We start from the raw sequence: 13,903 nt of genomic DNA, 5'->3' as shown, positions 1-13,903 counted from the left end.
CTCTGGATTTTATATTTTTCCTTATGAAGATTTTTCCCATCCCAAAATTATGAAAAGAAAATTTTTTCCTTTATTTTTTTCTAGTACTTCTATCATTGTTTTTGTTTTAGATATATGATCCACCTTGAGTGGTTTTTTGTGTATGCTTTAACCTGGGGATGTTGATTGGAATTGCATTGATTGTATGAATGAATTTGGAGGGCATTGAATTATTTACACTTGGTGTCTTCCTGCCTAGGAGATATTTCCATTTATTCAAATTTTCCTTTATGTCCTTTCATAAAACTTTATAATTTATTTATAGTTTATTTTTAGATGTTTCCTAGTCTTCGTTGGTCTCATACTAAGGAATTTCTCAGGTATTCCCATGAGGTTTTTGACTTAGTGTCTTGATGTAGCCATGAAATTTATTATTTACTTCATTCAGATTTGTTACACTAAGAAAATCTGTTTTCTTAGCCCAGCGTCCCATCTACACTTCTCCATAAAGCATCCACATACGCTCTCCTGGGAATACTATACTATGTTCCAGTGTAAAGCTCACCTTGTGATGAGACTGATTGAAAACAGGATCAGTATGGAGTTTATGTTGCAAGTAAGTATTAAAGAAGTGAATAATTGTAAAGAAAGATCTGTTCTATGTGCATATAGTCTGAATACTGTTCTGTAGACTAGGAATCAGGGCATCTGGCTTTATAGCTGAAGTTCAGTTACTAATTAGCTGTTTGTCTAGTAAGTAAACTGTTCTTTTTTTTTTTTTTTTTAATTTATTTACTGAAGGATAATTGCTTTACAGAATTGTGTTGTTTTCTGTCAAACCTCAACATGAATCAGCCATAGATATACACACGTCCCCTCCCTTGTGAACCTCCCTCCCCCCTCCCTCCCACCCCACGCCTCTCGGTGACGGAGCCCCTGTCTGAGTTTGCTGAGCCACACAGCGAATTCCTGTTGGCTGTCTGTTTTACACATGGTGATGTGAGTTTCCAGGTTACTCTCTCCATACATCTCACCCTCTCCTCCCCCTCCCCATGTCCATTAGTCTGTTCTCTATGTCTCTTTCTCATTGCTGTCCTGTAAATAAATTCTTCAGTACCATTTTTCTAGATTCCATACATTCGCGATAGAATCCAAAGTTTATCTTTCTCTTTCTGACTTACTTCACTCTGTTAAATAGGTTCTGGGTTTATCCATCTCATTAGAACTGACTCAAAGGCATTCCTTTTTATGACCGAGTAATATTCCATTGTGTATATGTACCACGACTTCTTTATCCATTCATCTGTTGATGGACATCTAGGTTGCTTCCATGGTCTAGCTATCGTAAATAGTGCTGCAATGAACAATGGGATACACGTGTCTCTTTCCATTTTGGTTTCCTCAGGGTGTATGCCTAGGAGTGGGATTGCTGGGTCATTTGGTGGTTTTATTCTTAGTTTTTTAAGGAATCCCCATACCATCTTCCATAGTGGCTGTATCAATTTACATTCCCACCAACACTGCAAGAGTGTGCCCTTTCGTCCAGACCCTCTGCAGCACTTACTGTTTGTAGGCTTTTTAATGAGGGCCATTCTGACCAGTGTGAGGTGATACCTCTTTGTAGTTTTGGTGTGCTTTTCTCTAATAATGAGCGATATTGCGCATCTTTTCATGTGTTTGTTAGCCATCTGTATGTCTTCTTTGGAGAAATGTCTGTTTAGGTCTTTTTCCCACTTTTTTGATTGGGTTGTTTGTTTTTCTGGTATTGAGTTGAATGAGCTGCTTGTATATTTTGGAAATTAATCCTTTGTCAGTTGTTTCATTTGCTATTAGTTTCTCCCATTCTGAGGGTTGTCTTTTCACCTTGCTTATAGTTTCCTGTGCTGTGCAAAAGCTTTTAAGTTTAATCAGGTCCCACTTGTTGACTTTTGTTTTTATTTCTACTACTCTAGGAGGTGGGTCATAGAGGATCTTGCTTTGATTTATGTCATAAAGTGTTCTGCCTATGTTTTCCTCTAAGAGTTTTATAGTTTCTGGTCTTACATATAGGTCTTTAATCCATTTTGAGTTTATCTTTGTGTATGGTGTTAGGAAGTGTTCTAATTTCACTCTTTACATGTAGCTGCCCAGTTTTCCCAGCACCACTTACTGAAGAGGCTGGCTTTGGCCCATTGTATGTTCTTGCCTCCTTTGTCAAAGATAAGGTACCCATAGGTGCATGGGTTTGTTTCTGGGCTTTCTATCTTGTTCCTTTGGTCTGAATTTCTGGTTTTGTGCCAGTTAACCTATTCTTTTTGTTTGTGTTTCCCCAGATGTAGAGTGGGTATCAATACTTGATCCATGCAGTGCAGGGTTTTTATGAAGATAAGATTAAAGTGTGAGGTTAAAAGTAAAACCTAATTATACTAGGATTTTGTGTTTGGCAGTATTTAGAATGTTAAAGAGGAAGATATTTTCAGCAGAAAAAAGCAAATTTATTCAAAAGATGTTTATTTTTCTGTTGCTAAGTTCTCCCTTATGTTTAAGCAAGTTTTGATGGAACTCATGGAGATGTTCTAGTTGAGATGATAGAAGCCACTTGTATTATAAATGCTTGGCCATTTTTTTTTTCCATTGATGATATTCTTAGAGGTAAATGAAAAATAACTTTGTAGTAATCTTTTTGAAAAAGCATTTTAAATTTGCCTCAAAATTAAGTTTCTTGAATCCTCTACCCTTCACCTTGCCTCTGAAGAACAAGTATCAAGTGAGAGGTGGTCTGTAAAGAGCCAGTCCACTTCTTAGAGTGGTGTAAATCCACATGAAGGCTCTCAGCTTCTCAAAGCTCATGGCACAGTGCACTATAGATGTATATTATTATCGTTCTAAAAACACAGTGTCATTGTCTGGCCAGGACATCATTAAAATTCAGTTATGTTTAGAAGAATAGTTTTGTAGTCTGGCTGTTTAAATCTTTTCATGCTTTACTGCTCATAGTTTTTAACTAAGACAGTCTATGAAGTAAGATGTGAAATTGTTGTCTTCTATGATTGTCTATAATAAACTTACATTGCAAAGTGGGAGTAGTACAGAATTGAAAGCAATGTATAATTGTGTTACACAGACACACTAAATGATACTTTCTTACAGGTTTTCAATAAACTGCTAAGTTTGGCTAGTACTGCTTCATCTCAGAAGTTCCAGTCACATATGTGGAGTCAAATGTTGGTTTCCACATCTGGATTTTTGAAATCCATTTCGAATGTCTCTGGCAAAGACATCCAGCCTTTAATAAAGCAGTGGGTGTATCCTTTTCAGTAGTAAAGTGAAGGAGGGAAGGTTATTTGTATGAGGGGAAGAAGGAAGAGCTCTGGGGGATAAAAGGAGGCAAATAATGGTAGATGTTACTAGGAACTGTAAATCATTTCCTCTGAGGTGCCAACTAGCCACTGAGGTGCACACATCCATGCACATCTGTATTCGTGAAGTTTAGCCTACTTTAAAGTACCTTTTAGTGTGTGAGTGCAGCAGTAGGCTTGGTGATGAGGGAGGTGAATGATCCACCAGACAGGCTTGTAGGGTCACTTGTAAGATGCAGTGGTCTGGTGGCTTGTAGATGTGACTGGGGATTGGCACAGCTTGCATGCTATCTTGGAACTTTTCGGTTGTTACATTTTTTCATTTCAAAGCACTTTATATTAATAACCCTGTAGAGTGGTTTTGCTTCTTTCAAAAAAACTTTTTTTGAAAGATCTTTTCTTTTAAATCTGGGAAAGCATTTTTCACAGGAATTTTGAATGCTTTGCCACCTGGTTTACAGTGGAGTATGCTCTTAAGCTTTGAACTGGTGGGAATGTGTTTGAAAATTATGATGACCCTAATGAATAATTTATTTTTTTTAGTACATGTTCATTCCAGTTTGCAAAGATTCCTTTACAGTTCTTCAGAGACCAGAGCGGAGTGGTAAAATTTTACGGAAGTTTTGCCTTTAATAGAAAGCGAAATGTCTTGGAATTGGAAATAAAACAAGATTATACATCTCCTGGAACCCAGAAATATGTGGTAAGTTTTTTTTCCAAAATGGCCTTTCTGCACCACTTTCTGCCCAGTTTAAATAAAGGAATGGCTTATGGGTGAGGAGCTGGTTGGAACTTTCATAAGGAGATTTCGTTTGCTAAGACTGAAATTGAGCAAACACCCAGTGTCAGTGACGGGAAGGAGGGCTTACTTATAGAGGTCTTGGGGAAACAGTGTCTCCCAGTTCCCCTCCTCTGGCACCAGCTGCCCTTCTGAGTCTGCACATGCAAGTCTTATACAGTGTTGTTTAATATCTCGGTGAATGTTCCTTACATGTAGGAGCACACATGATTTGTTTTTGTTCTTTTTTCTTTTCCTAGCACTATCTTTGAACAGTGTGTTTCTTTTTAAAGGGCCCACTTAAAGTGACAGTGCAGGAGTTAGACGGATCCTTCAATCATACATTGCAAATTGAAGAAAACAGTCTTAAGCATGATATACCTTGCCATTCCAAAAGCAGAAGGTAGGCACTGTCCACAATAAAAACCCTAATTTTTTAGGTAGAGGACATGTTATCTACTATCTTTTTCCCCCATTTTACTTCAAGTTAGTATTACCAGATTCTTTATCCACTTTCTGTTCTTGACAACATTTTTATCCTTAGAATTAAACAAGTAATTTTAAAATGAGAATCCTTATTTTGTAGGAACAGGGGGAGGTAGAATGGAAGTTTGAGTTTTGGGAGCCAGGAAAAATTCAGGACAGATTGCTTAGGGTTGTTCTTACTAATCTCATTGGATTAATAGCTATAGAAAATTTGGGGGAAATGAACATTGACTCTAAAGAAAGGAGCTGAGTACATATGTCATGAAAAAGCCCCTGTCTTCTCTTCCTGTGTCTACCCTCCCTTTTCTCCGTGTCACCGTGACCTTAGGAACAACCCAGATGTCTTTCTAAGGCACATTGCCAGCAATAGTTCATCTTTTATTTAATATGCTTTTTCTTTACCACTTTTTTTTTTTTAACTCAGCACATACTCTGACTAGTGAAAAATGAGAACATTTTTATTCTTTGCTGGAGGAGTGTGTATCAATGTCAGAATTTTAGGAATAAAAGTTTTTTATTCATGACTGCACTTAGGTCATCTCAAACAGACAAGCATGTCAGTTGATTTTGAGTCCTTTAGAGAACTTGATTCTGAAGTCTCCCTGTAATCATTCTCTGTGAAAATTCTTTCTTAGTTCAAAGGAGATCCTTCTTCTTTTTGTTCTGTTCACCTTTGACATTGGGAGCATCTGATTGCTACCCTTTTCATCACATTTCCTTAGTTTTGTTTTCTCCGTAATAACAGCAGGTCATGAGGAACACAAGAAGACTGTGCTCTCTCTTCCCATTTGTATTTGTCCTCACATGACCATGCATTTAGTGTAGTGTCCAGAAGATTTAATTATTCAGGAGTAACTTGCATGGAGGCAGTTGCTTTTGTTTTGGCTCATCATAAATCTTGTGCGTATTAACTAATTATGCATGTTAATTCATACTGTGAGGATGTTTTGTACTTAACTTCTTACTTCATTTCATATAGGGTAGCACCTTGCATGTATAGCACTTGTTCAGAATCATTCATTTCTCAGTTCAGGCCTGTGTTGTTTTTTTTTTAATAAAGCATTTCTTTATTGGTAGATCTCTTACCTTCTTGTATAAAATTTCCAGGTACTAGTTCTTTGAAATATGTATATGTTTTAAGTTGACTTTTAATTAGATATTTCTGACTTTTGTTAAACATTGATCAGGAAGACCTTTTAATATCATTTATTTCATCCTCTTCAGTTTCAAAGTAGATAGGTTTTGTTGTGTTTAAATTCCATTATATTTTCCATCTCTTCCTCTTTAGAATATCTTTCAACACTACATGCTATTCTTAATTTGAACTTCAGCTGCTCTTTACCTCTTGTCAAAATTGGAAATGTCAGAATTTTCTAACTTACTTTTCATTAAATGTAGGAATAAGAAGAAAAAAATTCCACTGATGAATGGCGAAGAAGTTGACATGGATCTTTCTGCAATGGAGTAAGTTAGTTACTTAAATTCAAAGATACAATATTTTCTGCATTCTCATTTGTCTTGTAATATACGTCTAAAAGTATGTAAATGTTCTGAAATTGGTGCCGTTAAAACTTTCAAACGGCAAAAGAAACCTTACGTTGATAACAGATCAAACATAAAATTATAATTAATCAAAGAGAGAAAAGTAAATCTAGCCTGGTCCAGATAAAATTCAGGAGAAATAGCATTGAATTAGCTTTCTTGCTTCACCTATGGACTCTAGAGAAGTGCTTCTAAGCTGAAGTGCCTGTACAGTACTTGGGGATCTCCTTAGAATTTAGTTTCTGATCCAGCATTTCACTTATTGAGTCCTGACAGCTTGCATTTCCAGTAAACTGTCAGATGATACTGGTTTTCTTGGTTTTTGGACAGAGCCTCAGGGCACTGTGAGGCCTCCTTTGTTTGCAAAAAGCAATTTAAATATCATTGTAAATTTTTTGTGGTGACGTTTACTGATTGACAGCATTTTATTTTTAAATATAATGTAGCTCAAACTTTATTTTGCCCATCCATATTGTGCCTGTGTATTTTTTTTAATGCTTACGTATTTTATAAAAATATAAATGCTTTATAAAAATATAAAATATCTGTAATTGTTTACTAACTTGGGTACCAAATATCACTGCTGTTTATTACACAGCTTATATAAGTGTTTCACCTATATTAAGTACCCAGTAGTATTTGTTGAATTGTATCAATATTTCAGGTGCTGTTCTTTTGTTGAAAGAGACTGGTTTTTTCAAAACTGTGTTTGTGACTTTGAGAACTACCTGAGGATAAATTTGTGCTGTGCCTCTGAACTATGATTTCAGGACTTTCTATTTTATAATGATCATCATGAGACTAGCATTTTTAAAAAATATTAAAAGTCAGTGAAACAAATTAATTTAGTAAATTAATAAGAAGTAAGTTCAGTCACAGATTGATTTCTAATAGAGTGGCGTTTGTAACGATTGTCAAGTGTTAAGCTTTAGGAAATAAAATGAAGAAATTTGGTCCTGTTTTCCCTTTTCACACTGTGTAGTCACTAATAAAGTCCCCAAATTATTTTTTCAGGTGGATTTTTTTGTTTCAGCAAGATTGATATAGGTTAGACATATAAAACTTGAAATTCATATTAGATATAATGAGAAAGTTGTCGGTGTGATTTTAAAAAAAAAAACAACAAATGAGTATAGTAAAACTCCAGGCAGTTTTGAATACAGCACGGAGAAGACAATCTGGTTAATAAATGCTGTGTGTTTATTTTATAAATATATGAAGTGGAAAAGAAGGAAACGAGCCTGCTCTCTGCTTTCAGTGCTGACTCTCCCCTGCTGTGGATAAGGATCGACCCGGACATGGCGGTGCTGCGGAAGGTGGAATTTGAGCAGGCGGACTTCATGTGGCAGTACCAGCTCCGCTACGAGAGGGACGTGGTCGCCCAGCAGGAGGCCATCTCGGCCTTGGAGAAGTTCCCCACTCCCGCGTCCCGGCTTGCCCTCACGGACATACTGGAGCAGGAGCAGTGTTTCTACCGAGTGAGGATGTCCGCCTGCTTCTGCCTTGCAAAGGTGACGTTATGTACAGTGGAAAGAAAATAAGATGGCTAGTGCATTTAAAAAAACAACCCTGAAGAGGAATTAAACTTCTCTGCAGTCTTTTATTTTACTTGGTGTGATTGGTCTCCTTTGCCACATTCTTTTAACAAGGCCGATTTGAAAGAAACATGTTTTGACCTGAAAATAAATTGTGCACTGAAGTTTTGTGACTGTCAAACTGAAAGATTTCAGAAGCAAAGAGTATTTTCCCCATTTTATTGAATTGCCCTGCACATTGTTAAAGCAAAAATGTAAGCAGTTCCTTGGTTTGAGGGATGTTTTACCTTATGGTACTTGAAATTCATTCATTCATTAATTTATCCCACTATGGTGGTGATTTCTTGTTGGATAGAACTTAGTATTCAGTATAGGGATATGGAATTTAAAATGATAGATTCTATCATTTAGCATTCTACAAAAGTTAATTTATTAAGAAAAGTAAATATTTTTCTTTAGATCCCCCCAAAAGAAAAGAAACATTTGATGATAGAACAAATGAAAATCAAAAAGTGCTGACAGATATTTGACCAGAAATCCTGGGTTCCAGGTCTTTAAAAGCATCTTGATGATAAGTTCATTCCCATGTATTGACTCTCTTGCTTTCCTCACTGCTATATCCACTTGTCCAGCATTTCAGCAGATGATAATGATTTATATTTGTTTCACCTTTAATGGTAAATAGTGAGTAGTTAGACCCCTTTATCTACTCAGATATATAAGGGAAAATATGACTTTCTTTGATAATCATCTGCTGAGGGTGTAATTTTATTGCTTCTGTAAAGTTCTTGTAATTCTCACATGCTAAATCCTTAGCAAATCCGTAAAATTATAGCCTGTGTTATTTAAAGTTAATTATAATTTCATTCTTTTCAGCTATGGTTTTTATACACTATTAGCTTTCTTGGTGGCTCAGATGGTAAAGAATCCACCTGTAATGCAGGAACCTGGGTTCAGTCCCTGGGTTGGGATGATCCCCTGGAGAAGGGTAAGGCTACGCACTCCAGGATTCTGGCCTGGAGAATTCCATGGACAGAGGAGCCTGGCAGGCTGCAGTCCATGGGGTCACAAAGAGTCAAATACGACTGAGCACCTTTCACTTTCAAAGTATCAATAACAAGATGTATTTTCTTTGTAATGTGTTCTTACAGATTTAAGTGGTAGGACTGTATTTGTCTTTTTTTTCAGTTAGAATAGAGTTAAAAGCCTTATTTAAAGTGCATGGTGATGTTTCTATCTGATTAAAATATTAGAACTTATCTGCCTGAATGGACAAATTTAGAAGTCTTGGCAAACAAGATTTCTTAAAACATAAAAGGAATGCTCCAATTTAGAGATTAACTAATAGAAAATAGTTACACGCGTACATAGAATTTTAGGAGGGGTGAGTTTATATATTTTCTTGGAAATGATAGTGAGACGCTGAAATATATTAAAGTTTTAAGAATTGAAATCCTTGGAAATGAATCACAGTATATTGATAACTTTCAGAAAGTTATTTTACTTATTTAAAAATACATTTGCCATGGTGACAGAAATTATTCCATTTTCTAATTATTTGCAGATTGCAAATTCAATGGTGAGCACATGGACAGGACCACCAGCCATGAAGTCGCTCTTCACTAGGATGTTTTGTTGTAAAACTTGTCCAAACATTGTGAAAACAAACAACTTTATGAGCTTTCAAAGTTACTTTCTACAGAAGGTACAGTTTCCCTTCTAGTTTTCTTATAATTATTTTATGCCAATATCAGTATGTATTCATTTACCTTGAGGACTCTTCAAATATTATTTACTTTCCTACAGATTATTTTGTCTTTTTTCTCTTTTTGCTTCTAAAATACTTTCCAAAGTTTTGATTATTCTTTGGTTTTATGAACTGTGTGCAAGTGACTCACTGTCCACATTAATACTGAAGTCAATAGAAATGGATGATTTGACTTTTTGGTTGGTTCCCTGGGGGATGGAGGTACAAGGTTACCTGGGGGATGGAGGTATAAGTAAGAAATGGATAGTTTGACATTTTGGTTGGTTCCCTGGGGAATGGAGGTACAGGGTTACCTGGGGGATGGAGGTATAAGTAAGAAATGGATGATTTGACTTTTTTGGTTGGTTCCCTGGGGGATGGAGGTATAAGGGTTACCTGGGGGATGGAGGTATAAGTAAGAAGTGGATGATTTGACTTTTTGGTTGGTTCCCTGGGGGATGGAGGTACAGGGTTACCTGGGGGATGGAGGTATAAGTAAGAAGTGGATGATTTGACTTTTTGGTTGGCTCCCTGGGGGACGGAGGTACCTGAAAGTCCTGATGGCTGTCCCTGTCGAGTGTGGACAGCATTTCTGGGTCAGAGACAGTGCAGCACACAGCTCTGGTTTAGTTCTGGCTCTGCTACTCACTAGCAGTTTGCAAGAGGACAAGTCTTTCAACTCTAAGCCTTGGTTTAGTCATTTGTAAAGTTTATCTTTTTTAGAATTAAGTAATATCAAGCATGTGAAGGGTTTTACACTATATTTTTATCACATAGTAAGTTGTTTATAAATGGTAATTTAAAAAGTGGTGGTGTGATGAAGTCACTGTTTAGGAAGCGGTGTGGGATTGGCGGGGTGGTCAGTATTTGGGCAACTTGGAAATCACTTGTAAAATATTTTGAGTAACTTAATAATAACGAAGGCAGAGGTTAGATTAACTAGATTGAACTAGAAGGAGGAGTAAAGTTGAGGAGTATGAGAAAAGGAGACATGTTAAGGATAAAGCAAGGCTGAGAAAGGGCACTTTAGGTTTTATTTTGTGTAGAGGGAGAAAAGGCTTGAGGCATGTCTGGCACAAAGTGAAGAACCAGTGGAGCAGTAAATACAAAAAAGACAAGATAGAGCAAATTCTGAAGTTGTTAGTAGTGGGCAGGACATAGTTGGAAGGTCAATTTTAGAAAAGGTAAAAACATCCCATTTTCTGAGGCAGGTAGAACCAGATTAAATGAAGTGGGAGGTGTTGAGGGGGGTGTTAAGCAAGGTGCAGTCTGTGTGTGAAGGAGGGAGGTGGGCAAGGGTCACTCAGCCGTGCTGAGACCGCGCTGAGAGTGGGAGTCATGACTCCCCTACAATGGATGTCGTCAGCAGAGCAGACTCAGAAGACCTGGGTGTGAGGAAAGCCAGTGTTGGTGCGATCAAAGAAGTCTGAGGCATCTGTTATTTTTAACAGCTGAGCCTTTCGTAGTCCTTGAACGTGTTGCTCAGCTCTTGGTTATTGCCGTTTCACTAACATGTGGCCTGGAAACAAGCTAATTTCCGTGTCTTGTCAAGCACGTCCCCTTGGCTGTGCCCTTGTTCTTCCGTGGGCCTTGGGTCATTGTGCAGAGTGGGAGTTGTGACCCGTTAGGCAGGCAGTCATGAAATCAGTTTGTAAGTTTTTTTGTTTTTGTTTTTAAACAAAATAAAATAATAGGCAGTATCAGAATGCAACACATGTAATAAGGGTAGTTATAAGTTGTTTTGGTTTTATTTTTTAGTTTGTATATGTGACTGTATGTGTGTGTTCAGTTGGGATATAAACATATTTCTTAGTGTGGTTTGCAGTCAAAAAAAAATTGGAGAAGCCAGTGCTTTCAGACCAGTTCACCTTTCACATAATACTTGCAGTGCCAGAGAAAAGAATGAAGCTTCATGCTTAAATTTAAGTCCTGTGTCTGTGAAACAGAATCTTTCCCTCAGTTCTTACAGCCTTGGTAACACCTGTTGGAACAGTGACCATCTGTTGCTTCTGCGCCTTCAACCTAGCAAAGGAGCCACGCTACGTTTCGTCTCCATCAGTTTAGAGGGTATAGTTATTTTGATCAGAAGAGAAAATAGTTCAAATGTCTGTGTACTGGGGACTGTGATGTCCATTGTCTGTGGTTCTATCTTGAGTTGGAATAGCTTTGCTCTGCTTATTGTTCTGGTAGAGGTTACCTCTGTGGGTCAGGCTTCCACCTCCTTAGAAAACTTGTCTATGAAAATTTGAAAAGGGGGAAGTTGGATTTCAGGTAATTTACTGTTTTTCCTTAGGCTGAGAACAAGGTGGTACTGGAGAGTCTGTGTGTCTTGAGACTAGTCGTTGAATTCTGCTGTCTGCCATATGCCTCTAGCCACTGTATCTGTTAACCTTGAAAGTGGTGCTCAGCAAGCAGCTAGCTGAAATAAGCCCCCTTATAGGCAGTGGGGTACAGATCTGATGATGCTAAAGCCTATGCATCCCTTTTCCTCTGTAAATCACAGAGCTGCATTTGTGTGACGTGTCCCTCTTCCTGCAGGGGGGCTACCGAGTGCCTCCAGCTCTGCGGCTCTCCCCCGGGGCTCCTGCTTAGCTCTCTTGCTCGAGCGTTTGAGGCCTGTTCCCGCGGGAGGGGTAGGAGCCAGGGGGACTGGGTGCCTGGACTCCCTCCAGATACTGTCAGCCCCAGGGCAGCCCTTTTTCAGCATGCACTGCGTTGAATTATAGTGATGAAAATTGAAAACAAAATTTTTTTTCTAGACTATGCCAGTTGCAATGGCCTTATTGAGAGATGTTCACAACCTTTGTCCCAAAGAAGTCTTAACATTTATTTTAGACTTAATCAAGTACAATGACAACAGAAAAAATAAGGTACGTTACTTTAATGTTAATAAAACTAGCCAGTGATATTTTGTTTTCAAGAGAAATATTTAGACTATGAAATCATTGTTGTGTCCATGGGACTTGAAATTTCTAGAGATAGAAACATACAAATATGATTTATTATAATAACCAGATATCCGAAAACCAAGATTGGTTGATTTTTAAATGTTCCTTATACCTGTTACAATGTGGACAGAGTAGCACATCAAATTTTGGGAACTCAGCTGATGTTTGTTTTGGTGAAGTCTGACACCGCAGTTTCATTCTGACTGCTTTTTTCTTCTATCAGAAAACAGCTCCCCTTGGATAACCCATTCGTTGATGAACTTGACTCTCTTCTTTTTTAACCATCATGTGTGTTCTATTCACAATTTAGTAAATAGCTATTGAATGCCATGCTTCAAAAGTTATTTCACCTTACTCATTATCATTCTAAGAGTCAGCAAGTGTTTTTGAGAATATATGCTATGCTAGGCAGTATACCATGTTAAATAGAAAAAGAAGTCATGGTAGTTGCCATCTCACATTTCGTTTAAACATATATTTGGTACTTCCCTGAAGGTCCAGTGGTTGATACGCCACGGTTTCACTGCAGGGGGTGCAGGTTCAGTACCTGGCTGGGGAACGAAGAACCTGCTTGCTGCACAGAGCAGCCAGAGACAAACAGGAAACTGCAGAAGAGCTGTGAGCCTGTGGCAGTCTGATTCTGGGCCTCAGGGTTCAGCAGCTAGGTTTATCACTGTCTCCCCATCTATTTGCAATGAAGTGATGGGACCAGATGCCATGATCTTAGTTTTCTGAATGTTGAGCATTAAGCCAACTTTTTCACTCTCCTCTTTCACTTTCATCAAGAGGCTCTTTTAGTTCTTCACTTTCTGCCATAAGGGTGGTGTCATCTGCATATCTGAGGTTATTGATATTTCTCCCGACAATCTTGATTCCAGCTTGTGCTTCCTCCAGCCCAGCGTTTCTCATGATGTGCTCTGCATATGAGTTAAATAAGCAGGGAGGCAATATACAGCCTTGATGTACTCCTTTTCCTATTGGGAACCAGTCTGTCGTTCCATGTCCTAGTAGCTAGTGTATTACTATTAAGTAAATCTCTTTCACTCTTTTCTTGAATATGTGAGTCTATGCCAAAGGACAGAGTTGAATACTTACCTAAAAACTTGCTTGTCTTTGCAGATAACTTATGTTTTTACAGTTACTGTATTTTATTTCATTCACTTTTGGAAAGAAGTGTAAATTTATCATCATCTCGTAACTGTCTCTTGGCCTAGTTTTCAGACAACTATTACCGCGCAGAGATGATCGATGCCCTTGCCAACTCTGTTACGCCTGCGGTCAGTGTGAATAATGAAGTTCGAACTTTGGATAACTTAAATCCGGATGTGCGACTCATTCTTGAAGAAATCACTAGGTTTTTGAATATGGAAAAACTTCTTCCAAGTTACAGGCACACCATCACTGTCAGGTATAATGATTCTTCATATTTGCTTCTTAATGTTACTTGCTTTCATAGTTATTAGAGAAATTTATTTTCATAGAAAATAGAGAAATAAAGTAAAAAAAATCTTATATGAGTCTACCATCCATAGGTAAATTATTACTCTTTT

The 13,903-nt window shown here is 37.7% G+C and overlaps 1 protein-coding gene across 5 annotated transcripts in view; it reads left to right on the top strand.

Moving 5' to 3' along the window:
- Nucleotides 1-13,903, top strand: part of TAF2 (TATA-box binding protein associated factor 2) — an 80,736-nt gene that overhangs the window by 31,715 nt on the left and 35,118 nt on the right. For all 5 annotated transcript variants that reach the window (XM_061123862.1, XM_061123861.1, XM_061123860.1 and 2 more), the window contains exons 11-19: nucleotides 460-595; nucleotides 3,109-3,263; nucleotides 3,906-4,020; nucleotides 4,389-4,498; nucleotides 5,980-6,045; nucleotides 7,382-7,634; nucleotides 9,223-9,363; nucleotides 12,165-12,275; nucleotides 13,568-13,761. In XM_061123862.1, coding sequence (XP_060979845.1) covers nucleotides 460-595; nucleotides 3,109-3,263; nucleotides 3,906-4,020; nucleotides 4,389-4,498; nucleotides 5,980-6,045; nucleotides 7,382-7,634; nucleotides 9,223-9,363; nucleotides 12,165-12,275; nucleotides 13,568-13,761 — 1,281 coding nt within the window. The remainder of the gene's footprint in view (nucleotides 1-459; nucleotides 596-3,108; nucleotides 3,264-3,905; nucleotides 4,021-4,388; nucleotides 4,499-5,979; nucleotides 6,046-7,381; nucleotides 7,635-9,222; nucleotides 9,364-12,164; nucleotides 12,276-13,567; nucleotides 13,762-13,903) is intronic.

The sequence above is a fragment of the Dama dama genome, chromosome 21 (assembly GCF_033118175.1).
Source record: "Dama dama isolate Ldn47 chromosome 21, ASM3311817v1, whole genome shotgun sequence".
Lineage (NCBI taxonomy): Eukaryota > Metazoa > Chordata > Mammalia > Artiodactyla > Cervidae > Dama > Dama dama.
The sequence above is the reverse complement of the archived record's forward strand: the minus strand, read 5'-3'. Positions and strand labels throughout refer to the sequence as shown.